The sequence below is a fragment of the Mauremys mutica genome, chromosome 7 (genome assembly GCF_020497125.1).
Source record: "Mauremys mutica isolate MM-2020 ecotype Southern chromosome 7, ASM2049712v1, whole genome shotgun sequence".
In the NCBI taxonomy this organism is placed as follows: domain Eukaryota; kingdom Metazoa; phylum Chordata; order Testudines; family Geoemydidae; genus Mauremys; species Mauremys mutica.
The window spans coordinates 58349462-58370418 of record NC_059078.1 but is presented as its reverse complement, the minus strand read 5'-3'; the positions used below and the strand labels follow the sequence as shown (position 1 = coordinate 58370418).

The 20957-nt window shown below is 55.9% G+C and overlaps 1 protein-coding gene across 5 annotated transcripts in view; it reads left to right on the top strand.

The window, feature by feature from the left end:
- The first annotated feature begins 4261 nt into the window (after window positions 1–4261).
- LOC123375054 (transmembrane protein 150A-like) overlaps window positions 4262–20957 on the top strand; it is a 39638-nt gene continuing 22942 nt past the window's right edge. Inside the window, exons 1-2 of one of the 5 annotated variants that reach the window (XM_045025635.1) lie at window positions 4262–4317; window positions 14897–14944. In XM_045025635.1, the coding sequence (XP_044881570.1) occupies window positions 4301–4317; window positions 14897–14944 (65 nt within the window). In that variant the 5' untranslated portion in view covers window positions 4262–4300. Of the gene's footprint in view, window positions 4318–5227; window positions 5365–6577; window positions 7048–8188; window positions 8280–14896; window positions 14945–20957 lie in introns of those variants that run through there. The other 4 variants (XM_045025636.1, XM_045025638.1, XM_045025634.1 and 1 more) reach the window with 4 other exon arrangements.

Here is a 20957-nt window from a genome sequence, read left to right as displayed (position 1 = left end):
CTAAAATCTCCCTGGAGCGTGTCGGCCTCTGCTCCCTTCTCATGGCTACTGCTCAGGAGTCACTGGCTCCCTTCCATGGAGGGGGAGCTCAGTGCCACTGACCAACACTGAGCGCCTCCTTGCCTTTGCAATCTCAGAGGCCAGGCAGCCACCTTTACCCAGCAGCCTGTGACCAAGCCACTGCTGTTAGCAGGTGAAGAGGGACGCTCCGTGCTGTGGGAGCAGAGAGGCCTGGGTTCCTGGGACCCCTCTGATCATTCAGTCCAGCTGGTTCATCTTCCATGTCCACTGTCCTCGGCACTAGTTCTTGTTGCAGGCCCTGGGCATCCCCATGCAGCAGGAGTTTGGCTTTCGTTCCTCTCCCCAGAAACATACAGCCCCCTCAGCATGGCTCTGAGCTTGCTGGCTGTGGTGTGCAGGCTGCACTCTCCTGGCTCCGGACTGCAGCGTATCACCAAGTTCCCTCAGCCCAGCGGCGAGAGGGCGTGAGTGGGCACCCTTGGCGAGATCAACTCTGCCCCCTCCCTCTGGGTCTGAATGACACACGCTGAGGCCTTTCTGGGAGGAGGGAGAGAATCCAACCAGTGTTAGCTATTGGGTGGACTAGATGGAATCCAGCAGCTGAAAGCAGCCCCAGCAATGCCTCTCCCACAGCAGCTCTTGGGGAGCAACTTCCCATGAAATAAACAGCATCCTCCTGCCTAGATACTACACTGGCCCCTTCCTATTTCCAGCCGCAGGTGCTCTCTTCTCCAGCCATCGGGCCTGCATGCTCCTTAGCTTGAGAGAGGAGCTGGCTGCTGCTTGTCAAGTCCCACTGTGGGTGTTGGGGTGCTCAGCTTCCCTCCTTCCCTGCCCCCAAAGCTCCAGCAGCTCAGCAAAGCCCTGGCAGCATTGCACTTTGCTTCTCCCCTACGCTGTGGATGCCGGTACCTTCTCTGCCATCCCTTCCCGAAGCGGAGCCAGCCAGCTGGAATGTACCATATCTCAGTTCTTCCTGTTTTCTGAACTAGTTTTATAAATTCTCCGGGTTGATTGCAGAAATCCCACTGGAAACGGGGAGCGACTCAGAGCCGGCGTGTTCTGTAATCAGAGGAAACCCAGAGCTGCAGGGGATAGACAATGTACATAAGGAATAAATGGCTGGGAATCCAATGAACTTTTTACAGTGTAATAAATGTCCTGTAAATGAACACACTGACTTGGTGGCTCCTTCCTTTTCTCTCAAGTCAGTGGCATTGATATCTGGGCTTTGGGAAGAGCAAGGGTGTTGCCCCCTGTGCCAGGCTGGCTGGGCCCAGCATGTAGCAGGCTATGTCCCTGTGCAGTGGGACACCCCCAATGAGAACGGAGCCTTTAGAAGGTTGCTGCCAAGTTGGCTTGCAGCAGAGAGGCTGCAGGGGAGAATGGCAGCAAAGAGTTAAGAAGAAATGGCTCTGAACTGAGCAGGGTGGGGCAGTCAGAGCTCTTGTGGACACAGAAATGCTTTAGTTTTGCCATAAAGCTCCTCCTGGCCTCTTGCTAGTATGCAGCTGTTCACAGCCCGTGCTGAGGTAGTGAACCGGTGCCAGTGATGCCAGCCCTGCGATGTCTCTGCACAAAGCCTGGCTTCTCTGACTGCAGCCATCCCCTACCCCAGAGGACAGCCCAGCACTGCTCAGAGAGAGGTCCTGGCTTCATGTCCCCTGGCTTGGAATCTGCTGGGGCATAAAAGAGTGTGGCTTCCTGTGGGGTCCTAGAGCTTCCATGTGTCCAGAAGGACATGTGTGTTTCCCTGTAGGTTTCTGCCCCTTTATGGATCTTCTAAGTGCTGCAGAGTGCTGAGACCTGTGCAGGACACAGCCCCAGTTCCCACCCCAAGGCTCTTGGAATCTAAAAGAAGGACATAGATCAGGTAAGAGCGCCTCCCGAAGAGAGTGCTTAAAACAGTGTGCTGGGTTGACTTTAATTGGAGGGCGAAGGCCTAAATGCCTAGTCATGGGAGACATTGCCTTGGTAGCCCTTGTGGGCCTCCTGGCATGGTACCAGGAAGGGAGCCTTGTGCACTGTGATTGGAAGGGCCAATTACCAAATCCTTCTACTGCTGCTTTTATGGCAGGCCTAAAAATCCATCCTTCCCTCTCCCATCCCTCCTACTAAAACTCTGGGCCATTCCTCAGTCACCTTCGCTGCTGCCAGCTCGTCCTCTCCCCTCCAGTGCCGCCACAATCATCTTCCCTTCCCATCACTGACTTGTCACGCCCTTATTTGCATCCCTCCACTGATTCCCCAACACCTACCATATCAAGTTCCAGCTTCTGGTCTCCTGCCTGCCCCTCTGTTCTCATGTCCTTTCCCCAAACTCCTCTTTATAACGTGTCCAATGTAGATTGCTTGAAGTTTACAATCTTACAGCATCTTGGCTTCACTATATCTACCCTGTGTCCCCGGTGTGTTCATTTCACAATGTGAATGCTGGCCAGACAGTGGCATTGCTACATTTTCCCAGCTACTTCATAACTATTTTGTATGAACACTGCATATTAAACAGGGTAATGCAAACCTGCTTCCTGCTCTGAGTAGCTCTGCATCTTAATTCAGACAATTAAGGAACCAAACAATATTGATGCAAGACCGTTTCACTTCTCCTGTGACCCCAACATGGAAATTCTGAGTAGCTTATATTGTTTAAAGTGTAATTGTTCTACACAAAACAGTTTGATTAAACAGAACTGCAAACTGCGATAGACTCAATCAACCAACAACTTCCTTTGCTTACAAGAGTTTCACCATCCACACTCCCCAAACAAAAAATTTCATGTGGAAAATCATTCACTGCAACTGGGTCTTTTTGGTCTAAACTCTCTGGGAGGTTAAGGATCTATTGAAAAGGAATCAGCAGACACAGTGACATCATTGCATCAACTAGCCTGTGCTTATGTGCTAACTTAACTGTAAAAATAAATAGTGTCAGTCTCACATGTGCCATCTATCATGGACAAACTATTCAGTTAAACCTTATTGAATGAGGTGTAATACCTTTGGGGTCCATTGTATTAACAATGTAATTGAGTACATGCTGTTGAGGAGGAGGAGCAGGTTGCTAATGTAATTCCTCCGGTTATTAGCCCTTTGAAGCTGGAGAAGTTTGCATATACTAGTTCAAACTGCATTCTCCAGGGACCAGCAGACAAAGAATGGCGTTTCTGATAAATAGCCTGGTTTTAAACAGGTTCAGTCGTCTTCCTGATCCAACAGATAGACAGGGCCCCTGGTCCACAGAGGGTCCTAGTCCTTAGGGAAGGGTTGGCAGGACTGGGCCTAGACCCATAAAACTGGGTGCTTGTTCTGTGATGAACTTGAAACCACAAGGAAACCCAGGACTGCTCCTGCCAGAGCCCATGTTAGGGTTGGGATGATCTCTGGTTATTAGCACTTGTGTAGGTTCTTTTATTATTTTTGTGTTTTCTCTGAAGGGTTCCTACCCTAAGAATAAATAGGCTTCCATTAAAAGAGCTGTGCGGCAACTGGAACTGGGCAGTCACTGCTAAGTGTCTCTGAAGAGAAAGCAAGCAGGACTGCTGGGGCAGCCTGACTCTGCTGGGAATAACAGGGAAGGCAGGGAACTGTTCAGCCTGGAGATCCCTTGGTCAGAAGGGTGGGGGATGTGTCTCCATGCAAGAGAGGTGACAGCCAGGGGAGCTGGGAGCCTAGCGTGGGTGCCTTTGCTGAACCATAGAGGTTGCCCTGAACTGCGACAGCACATACATACTCTAGTCACACATACACAGTAGTGCTAACTACTGCCACTGAGGAGAGGGTGAGTACAGTACAACAATAGGAGCAAACTGTCAGCATCTATTTTCAGCAAGGATTGGGCTCTTATTTTTCTTCTTTGCATATGTTTGACAAAGTGTTGCTAAAAAGGTCACTAAAAATCACACTTGGAATTTTTTTATCTACTGTTGTTCCATGTAACAATTAAGATGCCTGTAATGGAAGCAACATGAAAGAAAAGTTTGTTTTATCTGTAGATTGACAGCACAGCATGTAGTCAGTGTTACTGCTTCACTTGTCTGCATGGGCCTTTCGAACTGCACCAGGCACAATGAACCCCTCCTAAAAAGGTAAAACATGGTTGTCAAACCACACACCTGGCCTGTGAACTCAGGGGCAATTGTAGAACCTGAACCTAGTTGGTCACTTTTAAATGAAATCCCTGTAAAAAAAGAAATGGAAGTGGCCCTTTAACTGCAGTGATGTTTGGTCACTGAACTTAGCCAATCCGCTAGAGGGAGGAAAGTTAATACCACAATCATAGATGGTACAAGACCAGAGGTGAGTGCTCCTGGATCCATAAGTGAGGCCAGATTTTCAAACGTGGTCGGCAGCTCCCACTGCTCAGCCTCCTTGGAACATCTGGCCCCAATCTCTTTCAGACCACTTGTGCATGCAAATGAAAGCTTTAGCAATCCCAAAGCAGCCTTGTTCAGTTTACACTGTTCTTCCCATTGTTTGTAAACAACCTAATCCTTAACAAAGGATGCTGCGTCCATCAGCAGCTGCATCATTAGCCCTGGCACCCTAACATACTGGAGTGTATTGTTCTTGCTAGCGGCGGTAACAATGCGCTATTTGTCTGTGCAGTAGTGCCTGCTGCCAGCAGAGGGGGTTTCAGAGCTATGGTCTGTTGGAGACAAACTGAGGCAGGAGCCTTAGCCCAGGGCTCACATAGTACCTCACCCACCTTGTCTTTTACCTACTATCTTCTATTGGACCAACTTCTGTTAGTGAGAGAGACAAGCTTCCAAGCCTCCTCTCTCACCCTGGGAGGGACTGACCTAGCTACCCCTCCCCTGCGTGTAGTATGGGAAAGATGTTTCAAGAGCACAGCATACTTAGTGCAAACCTCCTTGTGGTTAGTGGTTGACTGCAGGAGATGTTTGGAAAGCCTGGGAATGCAGCTGTGATAGCTAAGGCTGAATTTGCTGTTTGGGACCATACACTCCATGGACTTCAATTAAACGGCCTGTGGTTACGTTCAACTGCAGGAGACCCATAGAGACTACGCCTCCCAGCATGCAATACTCTGATTCAAGTGGCCTCCATCCTAAAGGTGTATTGTCTCAGGGAAGCTGTAGCCAGAGCTTGAGGTATCTCAATGGAAATTAAGTCCTGCAATTGACTTGGCTTTGGCAGTTCACTTGAAGCCATCCCTTGGCCAGGGGGTAGGTGCCTCTGTAATGGGTGGCTTCTCCTTTGCTGGCCTGGGCTCTGGGAAGAAGGTTTCTTAGCCACTTGTTGCCAGCTACACAACATCGAATGCCAACTACTGTGTGTGCAGCAGTGGTGTATCCTTATTGCCCAGGATAAAAGGGAGACAAGGTGGGTAATAAAAGATACTACCTCCCCCACCTTCACTCTCCAATGCTTTTCTATGTGGCCAGGAGTCTGACTACCAGCTTTGGCTCCTACCTTCACCACAGCCATGACTGGCTCTTCCACTGTCAACTTGGGCAGGTCCATTCCCCCACCTATCGAAAAGGGGAAATTCCCTGAGTGACAGGGGTGTTGGGGGCTACTTCAGTGAGTGTCTGAGCTGCTCCGATAGAAGGGGGTATTTGTACTGACAGGGGACATTTATGGACTCAGGAGTGCCTCAGAGTCACACGTGCAGCTCTCAGGCCCTTGACATCTACTCACCACAGCATGGAGCAGAGAGCAGTTTCCAGCTCCAAGGTGGAAAGGCTGGGTGTAGTGACTCTGGCTCCCACCAGACAGCTGCAGCCGGAGGTGAGGACTGATCGCAGTGAAGCACTGCAGGCTGAGACTTGCAATGGAAGGGAAGGTGCACCTGGGGAGTGAATGGGGTTTCCCATCTGCCTTGCAGAGCAGCCAGCAGGGCTGAGTTTAACTCCCAGGCAGGCAAGCCCACAAGCTCCTGGACTTGGGTGCAGCTCTAGCCAGTAGGAGCTGGCTGCTACGCAGGCTTCCACAAACAAACCCTTCCAGGCCTTGCTGCTCTTCAGAGCGGTGGTGTTACAAATAGCTGCTCTTATCTCCACCTTTCTGAAGGAGCTGGTACTAGAGCCCTTCTCCCCCACCCTGTCTCCTTAGGGCTTGAGAGCTGCTTTGTCTGAAGAGAGCTACCGGCCAGGGCCAGGCCCTGGTAGAAACGCTGGCCGGGGGCCGCAATGCAGGCCCTGCCGCCAGGGGCGCTGTTTCTACTCAAGCCAGAAGCTGGGCAAGGGCAGAGCCTAGCAGCTGAGTGGGAGACGGACAAAGGGCCCTGCCGACAACTGCTGCTGCTGGAGGGAACTGGAGGCTCCCTGTTGCTCTAACTTGCTCAGACTTGGGCCCCCTCCAGCAGCTCCAGCCCCCGCAGCTGCCTTGCTGTGAGCGCTGGGCCGGTCGGCGGGGACCCCAGCCCTGCCTCCAGTGTACTGGGGAGGGGGGTGCTTGGACTGTGCTGGGGCGGGGGGGGTCAGCTGGATACCTACCACATCCCTCTCTCCTGGGTCCCCCTCTCTAGGGCAGTGACTTTGCAGGGCCCATGCCAGGAACCCCCCGGCCCAGAGCCACCGGGGGAGGGCCCCAAGGTTCCTGACAAGGTGGCGCTGCCCTGGCTAGGGGGACCCGGCCTGTCCCGCGGGGGAAGCGCCTCGGGCTCCCCGGCCGGCGCCGCGCACACGTGCCTGCTGGGGCAGGGGCGGGGCCGTCCCGAGCCGGGGTCGCTCCTCCCGCCGGCCCAGAGCTCGCTGCTCGCTGGGGAAGTGGAGTCCGGCTCCGGCGGGCTCTGTCGCTGCCGCGGATCGCGCCCCGCTCCCGGCCGGGTCCCTGCGGCCCCGGGCACACGGGCAGCCCCGTCCCGCTCCTGCGCCGCGCCGGGCCGGGCCGCCGATGGGGAGGCTGATTCTGGGCGAGCTTCGGACGAGCAGCCCCCGGGGAGCCCCGCCTGGACCCCGGCCCGCGCCCCGGCCGCTGCTGGCTGCCCGGGGCCAGAATGCCCGCCTGGGGGATCCTGCCCGTCACCCTGCCCGCCGTCACCATCACCGGCATGTGGATCGTGTAAGTACCGGGCAGGGGGGCGCCAGGGAGCGCGGACACCGGAGCCCTGCCCGGGACGCCGACCCCCTATCGCTGCCCCCACGGGGCCCTGTGCTCCGGGCAGCAATTCTCCCATTCCGCCTAGTGAGCCTTGTCCAGCGATCCCCTCATCACTGCCCCTATCGGGGCTCAGCCTCAGGGCAGCGATTCTCCCCTATCACTGCCTGGCGATTCCTCTCCCATCACTGCCCCCTGTGGGGGGCCCTGGGCAGCAATTCTCTCCTCCACCCCACTATCACCGCCTCCTAGCGAGTCCTGTCCAGCGATTGCCCCCCATGGGGCCCCAGGCAGCGATTCCCCCCACCGCTGCCACCCTAGGCTCTGGGTAGTAATTTCCCCCTCCTCCCTTCACTGTCTGGTGATGCCCCCCCATCGCTGCCCCCTAGTGGGCCCTGGGCAGCAATCATCCCATCACTACCCCTCATGGGTGCTCAGCACCAACCGAGGTCTCAGGGAAAGCTACAGGTGGGACACCATCCTGCAAATTGGGCTGGGCTAGGGGAGCCCCGAGGCACGTGGGCTGGAGTGGAAGAGGTGGGTGGATTGGAAGGGCAGATGAAGAGATGAGAGGGCTTATGCTCCTTTCAGTGTCTTAGCTGGACAGCACAGCTCAAGGCTCTGGGTCACCTTGTCAGGGGGTGGCATGGGCTAGAGGAGATGTCAGTGTCTCAGGGGCTCGCCAGCCCCGTAGCAAGCTTAGCAGCAGATGCTGAAGGTTCGATGTACCCACACCTGGTGCCTGCTGTGTGTTGTGCCGGTAGGAATTACAAATGGAGAATACCTCTTTAAATCAGCCCTCTCTCCTCCCCGAGGCAGGACCAGTCACTGCTGTGAACTTCCTGGGATTCTTGCCAAGGTGAATTTGAAAGGTCCCAGGCAGTGGGTCTTTCGCCTCTTCCCATGGGAGGATTCCCAAACGATAACGTGTCTCATTGCCGGGAAATTTTCTCTGAGCGTAGCCAAGCCTTCCCCTTTCCTAGTTTAACTGAGCCGAGCTCCCTTTACACCCCGTTTGCTGCACTAAGTAATTCCATTAATTCCACTTTTTCTCGCCTTCTTACTCCCCTCCCGTACTTTCAGACTCCGATCGCCCTCCCTAGTGGCTCTGCCAAGCCGGACGTGTTTAATCCCTTCTCCTGAATCCATTGCTCCTGCTCATTTTTACTGCTCTTCTCTGAACTCCCTGCAAATGGGTCAGTGTCTTTCCGGTGCCCAGAACTGAAAGGTGTGTTCTGGGCGTGGTCATCCTGAAGCCAGACGCTGTCACCTCCCTGCGCTGACTCTCGCCTCCCTGCTCGGTTACCAGTCAAGGATGCTTTGATCTCTCTTGCTGTCCAGCTCATCTAATCTGCTGTCCTGTGTCACGCCTCAACTTCTCCCCAGCTCTCCTGCTTCCCCCTCCCATGTGAAGTTGAATCACAGTTTATTTGCCCATGTTTCTAATCTCCAAGTCTCTCGGTGGTGTCGTCTCTCTGTCTTCTCTCTTTGTCTTAGTTGGGGCTTCTGATTTCCCATCCTCCCCAACCACTAGTAACTCCTTGTGCTGAAGCTGTGGAATCAAACAGGCCACTTTCCCCATTGCCTTTTATCATTACCCATTGTTGGAGCCTTTCAGTCCCCATGACCCTGCTGGTATTGGAGCCACTCTGAATTAACTCTGTCTCAAATGCTCTGGGTTCCTGGGAGGCCTGGCAGCTTTGTGGATTGATGCAAAGTTGAAGAAAATGCAGCAAACTCCAGAGTGAGGATAATGAACCCCCTGCCCCGATCTGGAAACTGAAGTGAGGTTTCAGGTGTGTGGTGTGGTGTCTTTATCTTCCTTTGTTGCAGCTGGACAGGAGACAGGATTACTGGGCTAGATGGACTGTTGGTCCAGTCCAGTCTGGCAGTGCCCAGGTTCCTACATCACTGTGCTTTAAGTGACTTGCCATGGATAAAGCTGTTTCCTGTACACGTTACTGAATTCAGGCATCTGGCCGGCTGAGACAACCAACACGTAGCGTCTCAGAGTTCTCTGACTTCTGCAATGCTGCTATGCTAGAATTGTTTTAATAATCCTAGTCCAATCCAGGAGTGCAATATCCAGAACCGGACCTTTCTGTCCGGGCCAACTGGCCTGACCTGTACTGAAGACAGAAGAGAGATGTGCAGTGTTCTGAGTTCCTTATACATCCTCCCCTGACATGCATCCACAGCCATGTGTGTTCAACTAGGACCTCTGCATGCCTCCACCCACAGCCTCTCCTGTAGGGGCTCAGGTGTCATCCATGGGCTGCTGGCTTCCTAGCCCTATAAAACAGCGTGGATCTGGGCAGTAATGACTCTAGTGCATCAGTCACCCTGCCTAAGCAACCCTTGTAAATAAACTAGGCCTCCAATGAATGTTGCCTGGTGAAGGGTCTTCAGTGCCATTCACCTGCTCATAGTATAAGAGGGGACAACATAGTTCCTCCCACCCACAGCACTGCCCAGCTAGCTGCTGCTGATACTGATATGAAAGGGGAGGCTGCAGTTCTTACTCTTGGCAGTAAGTGTAAACCTTGGGCCTTCACTACCCAGGGCTGCTCCAACTGTGGACAAACAGCCCCTGGGTGCTGAGCAGACCTGTTCCTTGTGTGGCTCCAGCCTCAGGGCTGCTGATTACTCTGGCCAGCCCTGCAGATCCAGTGCAGGTGAGAGCGTGAGATCTGGAGGCATGTCCGATTCCTGCATCACTGGCAGAACCTTGTCCCGGCGATGTGGGGTGCACAGAGCCTAGAGGGCTGGTGGTGGTTTGCAGAGCCCAGGGGGAGCTTTCAGCGCTGGGATGTCATGGCCCTGTGAACTGGGCCTAGGTGGCCTGGAGCCGCTGAGAATATGTCTGAACTCCAGCCGGGTATGTGGGATTGCAGCAAGTGTGGACGTACCTCAGCTAGCTAGGATCTAGCTAGATCTACTCGCTGGAGTAACAGCGGCAGTATCTGCCCCTCGTGACTCAGGAGTAATGACCAGCTTCACTGTTATAATTCCTGGAGCTAGCTTTGGTCTGGCTAGTTGAAAGCCAGCTCAGGTATGTCTGCCAATTGCAGTGCAGATGGACCTGTGGAGAGGACTCACCAATGGCACCTTGACAGCCCCTCTTCAGGGCAGAGCCTTACCTGGAGTCTTCTCTGGAGAGCTCCCTTGAGGCTCCCTTTCTCCAGCCCTTCCCTCAGATGTGCGTAGTACCTGGCTGTGTCCTCAGGGCTGATTCTCATGGGCCAAATACCCCCAGAGGAGCTGTCTTGGCTAAAGCTGCCTCTGGCTGCTATAGCAACCGCTACACCCGGAGGGTCATAGAAGGGGAGCAGAAATGCATTGAGTGCTGCTCTCTCCAGGTGGCTTCTGCACTGTGCAGTGATGGTGGCTTCCACACCTGATGGGGTTGCTGTGCCGGTCGGAAGAAGCCCTCAAAATGCCAATGCCACAGATGCCCCCTGGGATGAGAAAATCCAGCCAGGTCCTCTGCACCTCTGGCATTGTCACCTGTCACGCTGACCTGGCTGCTCCACTGACAGACTCTGGCCTGTGCACATCAGAGAGCCCGGCAGAGGGACAGGACAGGAAGATCCTGTGGGAGAGCATGGTGGGGGGATATAAAGAAAATGGAGGAGAAACGGCGGTTTGTGCGCTGGAGGGGCAGGGCCGGAAGGTCTGGGTGATCTGCCTGCTTAGTTGCACTACCCCAGCTGGGCTCGTGGTGGGCACTTTGGGATGAGCTGCTGCTGATGCCTGTTCTGGGAGCAGGGAGGGAGTTAATCGGGGTGCTAAGGGTTAACAGCAGCCCCTGGGAAGGAAGAGCAGGACCTGGGGCGAGGTTGGGACCCTGTAGCCCTATGGAATTGCATCTCAATTGAGGTATGCCAGCAGCGCTGCCCTCAGGCCTGGCTGTCTGTACAATGCCCCTAGTACCCTGTAGCCCTATGGAATTGCACCTCAAGTGTGTGTCCCAGCAGCGCTGCCCTCGGGCCTGGCTGTCTGTACAATGCCCCTACTGCCCCGGGCGTGTTACGTGGCCACCGTGGTAACTAGAGAGGTTTCTTACTGGTGCTTGTGCCTATTTTTAACGGGTGTTGGTCATCGTTAGCGTCAGCAGCTGCCCACAATTGGAGCCAGCCCAGGGCAGGAGCCGCCCAATGCTTTAGGGCCGGCCAAGCACCAAGCTGCCCTTCTCAAAGCGGGAACTGGTGCAGATGGGTCAGTGCAAAGAGAGCGTGGAGAACCACCAGCCAGGGCCGGCTTTAGGCCAATTCAACCAATTCCCCTGAATCGGGCCCCGCCCCTAAGAGGGCCCCGTGCCCAAGCCCCGGTTCGGTGTACAGGCAAGAGCCGGTGCGCTGTACCCGGGTGGCCCGGCTTCCCCAGGGGGCAATTTAAAGGGCCTGGGGCTCCAGCAGGGGCTGGAGCCTCAGGCCCTTTAAATTGCCACCAGAGCCCCACTGCTGGAGCCCTGGGGTAGGGCTGTGGGGCTCTGGGGGCTATTTAAAAAGTCCGGGGCGCCCATTGCTTCTACCACCCCGGCCCTTTAAATAGCTGCTGGAGCCCTGGGCTGCTGCTACCCCAGTGGGGGAAGGAGGAGGAGGGTGCACTTACCGTGGTGGTGGGTGGGCTGTACTCGCACCCTCTGCCCACACCAGCCCCGTACCCCCTGCCCTGCCTGCAGCCAGCCTGTCTCCAGCCAGCCCCGCACCCCCTGCCCTTCCTGCAGCCAGCCCCGCACCTCCTGCCCGCAGCCAGCCCCGCCGCACACCCTGCCTGCACCAGCCCTGCACCCCCTGCCCTGCCCGCACCAACCCCGCACCCCCCTGCCCTGCCACTGCCCACAGCCAGCCCCGCACCTCCTGTCCACAGCCAGCCCCTGCCGCACCCCTTGCCCTGTCTCCAGCCAACCCCTGCTGCACCCCCCTGCGGCCCGGCCCTGCCCTGCCCACAGCCAGCCCCGCACCCCCTGCCCTGCCCACAGCCAGCCCCGCACCCCCTGCCCTATCTCCAGCCAAACCCTTCACACACCCCTGCCTGAAGCCAGCCAGTCCCGCACTCCTCTGTCTCCAGCCCTGCCAACCCCTGCCACCACCCCCCTGCGGCCCTGCCTGAAGCCAGCCAGCCCACCCCACACACCCCTGTCTCCTGCCAGCCCCGCACCCCTTGCCCTGCCTGCAGCCAGACCCTACCTCCAGTCAGCCCCTGCCCTGCCTCCAGCCAGCCCCATGTCCACTGGTGCCCTGCAGTTCCCAGGACAGTGACCCTGCACACCTGCTTCAATGAGGCGGGGAGGGAGCAGCTGGGACCCACACATGTGCACACCCTAGAGTGACCAGACAGCAAGTGTGAAAAATTGGGACAGGAGTGGAGGGTAATAGGATCCTATATAAGAAAAAGACCCCAAAATCGGGACTGTTCCTATAAAATCGGGACATTTGGTCACCCTAGCACACCCCCAGGGAGTGGCGGGGACCCACACATGTGAAACAGAGCTCATTTCTAGTTCAGGCCCATTTTTAAAAAAAAGAACTTTAGGTAGGGTTAACATACAGCCGTATTTTCCCGGACATGTCAGGCTTTTTGGTTCTTAAATTGCCGTCCAGGAGGAATTTTTTGAATTTAAAAATTCCTCCCGGGAAAATACGAACGTATGGCAACCATATTGGTACAAACATCCATACTGTGGCACATCCCTTAAATGAGAACTTTTTATAGGGAACCAATCGCTAAGAAATGAAAGGCTTTTTTTTACTTTTTTTTTTTTTTTAGTCATCCCTGCCGGGGCCCCACCGAAAATGTTCGAATTGGGCCCCGCACTTCCTAAAGCCGGCTCTGCCACCAGCCCCCCCCCCACTCCATCCCAGGGCCTTGGAGCACATTAGATGCTAACCATTAGGCCTTGTGCTTTCCGGGAAGCATTAACCATTCTGCAGCTGCATACTGAGGCTAAGTGATTATCCCAAGATCTCTCAGAGTTGGTAACGGAGTAGGATACCTGAGCCCCTGTCCCCTGCGCGGGTCACTAGTGCGCTATCCCAGGGAGACCCTGATCCTCTATCTTTGTGCCCCTGACATCATCAGGTGCTGGGAATGCACAGGGACTGCGGGCCTGCGCCCTAGCGCCTTCAAGAGGCCAGTGTGGAGTAGCACAGCCTTGAGCAGCATTGGGCCCAGTGCCTGCTTGTCTGACTCTGTTCAGTCTCTCCAGTGTCCCGGCCTCTCTCTGGGAAAGGCACATGAACCAAGCTGCCCACCTGTCCCTCCTGGGCAACCCTCTTAGACCCATCGCTGTAACTGAGCTTGGGTACCTTGGCACCCACTGAGTTCTGAGTGATTGCCACTCCTGCCTTTAATGAGCCGCATGGCTAATTTGTGATCCAAGCCCAGCTGCCCAGCGCTGTCTGGCAGCCAGCCTTGGATCCCAAGGGGCAGCTATCTGTAAATGCAGCTTGACGTGCCTGTGAATGAATCCTCTCTCTCCCTGTGTTTGTGAGTGTCACTGAGGTGCGGGAGAGTATGTTTGGAGGACTGGACTGTGCGTGTGAGAGGGACACACTGAGCCCTTTCCCTAGAGGCTCCAGGCTGGTTGAAACAGTCGGAGATTCCTGCTTTGGGCAGGCAGCTGGAGCACTGGGGCCTGGAGGTTTCATGGCAGTGGGGGAGTGATGCTTGGCCCAGAGGAGGTGGCGGGCAGCATGGGGTCAGAGGGAGAATGTGCTTGGGTGTGTGCCAGCCGCTGCCAGGAGATGCCCCTTTGTGCTTGGGAAACAGTCTAGACCAAGGTTGGGAAGCGACTACGCAAAGGGGGCAGAGAACCCTGGGGGCTGCACGAGATGGAGAGTTTTGCTCCCCAATCCAGTCTGCAGGGAATGGAGGGGATTTGCCCCTGGAAATGAAGGGGGCCCAGAGGATCTCAGGGGAAAGAGACAGAAATGCTGGGGAGAGCACAAGCCCTGGCGAGTGAATGTGTTGGGGGCGGGGGCAGGCCTGGGGAGAACGCTGCTGGGGTACCAGAGATTCCTGGGGGCTGGGAGCATGAGGGTCTCTGTGCTGCTCTGGGGATCTGGATGGCAGTAGGGATCGGCACCCCTCTGCTAGAACTTTCCTGTTCAGTACCACAGTGGCTAGACTACGCTTTCCTGGGCTTTCCATGATCCCCCCCATGGCAAGGAAACCCAGCAGTGATGGTTTGGCGGGTGGGGAACAGCAAGTAAGACCATTGGGTGGCTCTCAGGATAGCTGTGCAGGCTCCTTGCTGCAGCCAGGGAGATGCTGTGACCAGATACTGATTCAGGTGCTCTGGCCAGGTGTCCCCACCATGGGGGGTACAGCTGAGGGCAGGTTCTCCCTGGCCTGTTCCTCTGCTGCTCAGTGAATTTGAGCTGATGTTGTCCAGCCTAGTTATTACAGTGCTGCCCTCTCCTAACTCCCGTTGGGAGAGACACGCTGACCTGCATGGAGGGTGATCCTCTTAACGTAGCAATCCCCCTCCCCCTGAAGGTCCTAGGTGCAGCGGGAATCAATTCAAGCTCTTCACGAATCCAGCCCTCTTCCCTGAGTCTCCATCAATGGGCTGTGTAAACCTCGGCTGGGAGTGTGGGGTCACTCTCCGAGCTAGAGCATTCCAGTGCTGCTCAGTTGCTTGGGAGATGCTCCCAGAGGCTGCCTGTGGCTGCTGCCCTGAGTCTGTGCATCTCCCCAAGGAAGTTCTGCTGGGGGGGTGGGGTGATGGGTTGGAAGGAGTGTGGGTGGGGTGATCTAGGGAGGATCGAAGGTTGAGCTAATCCAGGCATTCTTCTGTCTCCTGTAGGTATGCTATGGCGCTCTCCAACAACCACATCTGCCCAGTCCACAACTGGTAAGGAGTCCTGGTGGGATGGGACCTTTGTTGGCTGGGAGGGGGTCCCCACCAACTGGCTGCGGACCCTGTCGTGGCAGGTCCTTCTCTGAGCAGGGTGGAAAGGCCTGTGCTGGCACCGAGACACAAGGCCATGCGGGCAGGTGTGTTGCGGGGTGTGGTGAGACAGTACTTCTCCCCACAGCCTAGCTGCTGGGGGTTGGGCCGAGGTCAGTGACCCAGCCCGCATACAGGCATTCTGTCTCCGACCTAGTTCCGGCCAAGGCCGGCCTTGCCCAGCAGATCAAAGGGAAAGCGGCTGCTGATCAGGTTAGACGGGTGATGGGGAAACTCCAGCTGCTTCCTGGTCCTTGTCATTTTGTGTGGATCAGATCCTGGTTACCAGAGCTGGCCCCAAATACTAGCATCGCAGCCTGGTGGCGGGGTAGTGTATGAGGGGTGCTAGGGCTGGAGGCCGGTGTCCTGTTGATTGCGGGGCGTGGTGCGTTCCCCTCCAAGGCACAGAGGGCCTGTTCCCCACATCCAGACCCGGATTGTCCTTTAGACCTGGCTCCGGGTCGCTAAGGTCCTCTGTTCACCAACACGCCCCACCCCAGGCCTGGGAGGTGGGGGATTGGTGGATTGTTCACATGCTGGACAGAGACAGACTGTAGAGAAGCCAGAGCCCCATGGGTTACAATCCTAACCAGTCTCAGCAGCTAAGCAGGGTCAGGCCCAGGCAGTACATGGATGGGAGGCCTCTAGCAAAGGCCTATGTTCAGCAGCAAGTAGTGTTGCTGGCTCAGGAGGTGTTCCTCTTCAGCTGTGGTATGGAAGCAATGCTCCAGCATGGCGCTGGGGGCGCTGTGTTGTAGGGTGTTATTTTGGGGGTCTTGGCCCACTACACTCCACCTCCCCCTGCCATTGCAATGAAACGTGGCACACGTCACTTCCTCCCCTGACCTGCGGGGCGACGCCGCCCCTTGCTGTGAAACAGTCACCCTCTGTGGCTCATTGGCAGGGCAAGGCAAGCCTGGCATAGGGCTCATTAATTAAGGGCTCAGTCCTGCAAACCTTTCCACCCTTGAGTAACCTGATTGGTGTCAGCGGGCCTACTGGCTTCAAGGGAGCTGCCGATATGAGTAAAGCTAGTCACGTGCGTTAGGGGCCAGCAGGATGAGCCTCAAGCATTCAAAGCCCTTTAGGATCTGGCCGTGTGACTGGTGCTATATAAAGCCCCCCACCAGAACATGGTCAGTATGTGAGCAAGGCGGCTCCAGTAAATAATGTAACCCTTGTTAGAAGGTTTCCACTCAAACCCCCCAGAGCATGAAAAAGTCTGCAAATAGGCAGTTAAGGGAATCGTTGAGGGGTGTGAGTCTTCATGGAAAAGGTTGGAACTGGCTACTTTCTTCTGTTGAGGCTGAATGTACCCCTCCCACAACTTTGCCAAAACCAAACCGACCTTGCAGCTTCTCCTGGCAGATCTTAGCAGAGGGTCGACCTTTCTGGAAAGTTATGGACAGATCGGACCAGGTGTTGGGGAAAGGTGGGGATTAGAAAATTGGCTTGCTTTTGGTCATGTTTCTGAATCATTTTTGGCTTGCTGTATCTCGTAAAGAGCTCAGACGTAGAAGCGACGGGTTAGTGTATTCTGGCGGGTGTATACAGCTCTCGGTGCAAGGAAAAAAAAATATACACTGCCATTTCCTGCAGAATATTTTATTTTGTCTTCAGACAAACGCATTTTTCTCCATTGGCTTCATAGCATAAACAGAATGCTGACGATGAGTAATGCTAAAGAACTTGGTTTTAATTTTGAAAAAACAAACCTATGCAGGAGAGATTGCTTAGCTCCCCATCTCTGAGGTTTCATGGCTGGAAAACAGAGCCACATGGAAACGAGAAGGGTCTGAAAAAATGCCAATTCTAAGCTTTCCAAAGGGAAGTCCTTTTTAACTCTATGGTTACCAAACAGATTCAGTTGTAGCTCACCAGTAAGGCAGAGACTGAGCTCTCTAGTACACAGGGGAGTTCTGAGAACCACCAGCCTAGCAAAGACAACACCTTCTTTTAACTGTGAAACTCAGCCTTAATTATAGAGCTGAGAAGGAGGCCTCCATCTGTAAGGTCAGATGGAATTTTAGGCTGGGAGCCTGGCTCCTAACGGAACTGGATGCCAGACACCCTGTGGCTCTGTTGAAATCCCAGTCGTAATGGTCTACTGCCGTCTACCAGGGAGAATCTAAACTGCTTAGCTGTGTAACATAGGCCTCCAACTCACATGCCTGGGGCCTGTCTTTCTGGATCTGGAAGACATGGGTTCAAGGCCCACTGTGCCTATAGAGCCCTGAGTGGGCGGTGTCAGTGCTGCTGGGGTTTGCAGAGCTGCAGCTGTGGTACACGTGTGTGTGGATGCTGGGTGTAGGCCCGTTTGGGAGGGTGCTTGTCTGTCTGCCAGGGAAGGGCTGCGGGGGGTGGGGAGCAGGTTGTGCTGCGGATGAAGGGAGTGCCTGAAAGCGTTACAGCGGAAGTTGATCAAAGTGGGAAGTGACCTGAGTTCAGATCTTTGTAAGGGCCTGGCCTTGTTCCAGCTTCCTACCTTCCTGGCTCACCTACCCCCCCAAGTCTGGGAGAGAGCTCGGGGGCATGGGCCTGCCTCCAGCTGGAGCCCGTCATGCGGCCTGGTCTGAGGGACAGCCCCGTGCCACCAAGCTGTTTCCATGCCAGGAGCCCTAGGGTGGCTGGGATCTGCAGGTAAATATCTGCCATGCTCAGCTCCTGCTGGGCTGAGCGGGGAGCGGTGCCTCCCTGGGATGGCTGGCAGGCGGAGAGGGAACTGTTAGCTAAGTAAGCAACTGACCAAGGCCCCCTGCCACCTCGCCAGCTCCTGCATTCCTGGCCCATCTCCCAGGGTGGTGCTGCTGCTGCGTTCCCTGGCCAAGCTCGGAGCAGCTCACACATCACTTCTGTCTGATGGTAAGGGAGGGAGACCTGAGCCTGCAGCCCTCTGGGACCCCCTGCCCCAATCCAGCCTTAGCCCTGCAGCTCTGAGAGGCAGCTCTGGCGGGTCAGAAGTACTGGACCGGCTCTGGGAGTCCTGCTGGGCCAGGCACTCCGCTAAGCCACTGCAGTGCCAGAGGGGGCCCTGGGGGAGTAGCCGGGGCTCTCTGCACTATAGCCTTGTTTCAGGCCATCTGCAGGCAGAGGTGTGCAAATCAGTGGGAACGAACTGCCCTTTGCCCAGCCGGATTTGGCAAGCCTGTGCTTTGGGTCTCCCTGCTGGGCAGCAGGGCCCTAGGAGTGAGCACGGGACAGGCTCTGGAGTGGGCAAAGGCCCACTCTGAGCCAGACAGAGCCAGGAGCCAATCCTCCCCCTCCCCCGCCCCCCCGACAAGGATCCTGCCTGGTCTCCCAACCTAAGCAGGGTCCAGCATGTTTGGTACCTGGTTGGGAGACCTGCAGGGCCGGCTCAGGTGACGCAGGAATTGCTGCTGTTTCCTGAGTCAGTACAGAACCAGTGTCCAAACGTGGTCCTAGGGGCACTTTCAGCTGGCACCTAAAACCCAGCTGCTTGTTCCTTGTGGACATGAACCCTCCCCTCCCCACTGCCCCTTTTCTAGAGAAATTGGGGTCTCAGCTTTGGTAGTTGTGTTCTGTCAACCACCTGCGTGGTCACTTGGCCACGGTGGCTTTCTCCGCTTTCCATCCTCAATGGCTGTGCAGCGTTGCTGGGTGCAGCTAGACAGCTCTCAGGCTCTGGCCCAGAGGTGGCTGCGATACAGGGCTGGCTGCAGCAGCTCCAGCATGCAGTTTCCGATGGGTTTGTTGCTGGGTGCTTTGGGAGTCCAGCCTGAAGGATACTATAGAAATCTGTCATGATCATTTAGCACGGGAGCCAGATGGGGAGCAGCAACCTGGGGTGGGGAGGGGGATGGATCCCCTGGGCCCCGGGGGGTCTGCGAGCAGCCTGAGCAGCGCCACTTCCCCTTGAGACTGGGAGGAGATGTTTCGCCCTGTGCTGTCAGCAGATGAGGGAAGGGGGCGTTGGGGCAGGTTCCCAGGGCGCTGGGCTGCCAGGAGCCTGGCTGCAGGGGGTTCTGTCCCTTTGCAGCAGGCTGGGGAGGACAGCACTGCATGTTCAGAGAATTCCTACCACCACCACCACCACCACCACCCTGCTGGAGCCCTCCCCATCACCCTGTCTGGAGGCCTGTCCAAGCTTTGAGCTTCCTGAAAATTGATGGATGGGTTCCTGCTCTGTCCCCTACACCTCTCCTCCTCTCCCCACTTCTCCTGCTTTGCCTGGAGGATTGAGCCAAGGGTCATAAGTCAGGGTGGTCCAGAGTTCTACTCCCAGCTCTTCTACCAACTCCCTGGGTGGCTCAGTTTCTCCATCTGTGCAATGGGGTTAATAGCACTCTCCTTCTGCCAGGGGTGTCAGGAGGGTGAATAATGTCTGTATAATGCTTTGATCGTACAAAGGGCTGTGTAAGTGTGGAATGTTAGAAGTGTGACTGTCTCTCCCTGCATCCCTTGCTGGTGAGACACATGAATGGCTCCCATGCAACCATCTCTGGGCTGGAACATGTTTCCCTGGGGATGCTAGTCCTTCATCACTCCCTTCTGCACACAACCATTTACCAAGCTGCCTGCTGCCAACAACCCACTGCTGCAGCCAACATCCACAACTGCCAGTGCTGCGGGATGGGGGGATAACCTAGTTGAGGAGTGTGTGCAGAGGGCAGAAAAGGGCAGAGTTAAGGTTAACGTGGATGGGCTGTGGTGTCCGGTAGTCATGGTAATGGTGGGGGATGCGGGAGGAGAGGGTACGTGCTGTTAGGTGGGTTAACTTTGTGTGTGTGTGTGTGTGTGTGTGTGTGTGTGTGTGTGTGTGTGTGTACGTACACACAGCAACCTGAACTGCTTTCCAACAAGCCTTGTGTCAATATAAGCAGTGGTTATTCATCTGAAGCCTTCTCAAGGGTGGAGCATGAGAGCTGTTTCGCAGTGCACAGTGACAGTTTTAGGACAGGAACTGAAGAATGCTACCACGTCCAGCTGAATAATCCAGGGAGAACAGAAGCAGCAAGATGCAACCACCCAGGTGGCATTTGGCCAGGTGTGTGGGGTTAATGCCCCAACTCGCCTGGATGCTGCCTAGGCTCTTTACTGTGGGCACTGTCTGCTCCAACAGGACAGTGCCTCTTTGGCATGGGGGCACAACTGATTCCAAGGGAAGAGACCTCGTACAGCCCAGCCTTCCTGCAGCTCTGGAAGGTCTCTCCTCCTTGGACTGGCCTGGCCAGCTCTCCTCCGTCTCTAGGGCCTGCTGTGAGGGCTCAGTGCTGGCGACTGGCTTGGGGAGATCTGTCTGATGAGGGATGGCAGAGGAGCTGGGGTCCCTGGCTCAGTTCCTGGAGGGGACAGGGCAGCACAGGAGCCCAGGGCCTGCCCAGGTCAGCTTGGATTTGGCTCAGGGGACCCAGGGTCTTCTCTGCTCCATGTGGTGTTCCGCCTGCCAAAGCACTGGGGTGAAAAGATTGTTAACAGGTTCTTCAGGACTCGCTGGCCTGGCCTCTGCGTCTGCTGCTGTGTCTGGCTGGTTTGTCAGCAAAACCAGTCGTGGTGGCAGAACTAGGGGCAGGCTGGTTCCTTTCCCACCCGGGGGCAATTGGCCCTTTCTGCCCTGGAGCCAGCGGATTCCTGTGCTCAAAGGGCAGCCCTGTGGAGGAGCAGAGTGGCTGCTCTGTTGCAGAGGGGAACGGGGTCGCTGGGCAGATGTGCTGTGGCGGAGGGGAACGGGGTCTTGTGGTGGCTGCGCTGTAGCGGAGGGGACAGGGTCATGTGGTGGTTGAGCTGTAGAGGGAGGGACGGAATCGTGTGGTGGCTGCGCTGTAGCGCAGGGGACAGGGTCGTGTGGTGGCTGCACTGTTGCGGGAGGAATGGGGTCATGTGATGGCTGCACTGTAGCGGAGGGGACACGGTCGTGTGGCGGCTGCGCTGTTGTGGCGGAGGGGAACGGGGTCGTGTG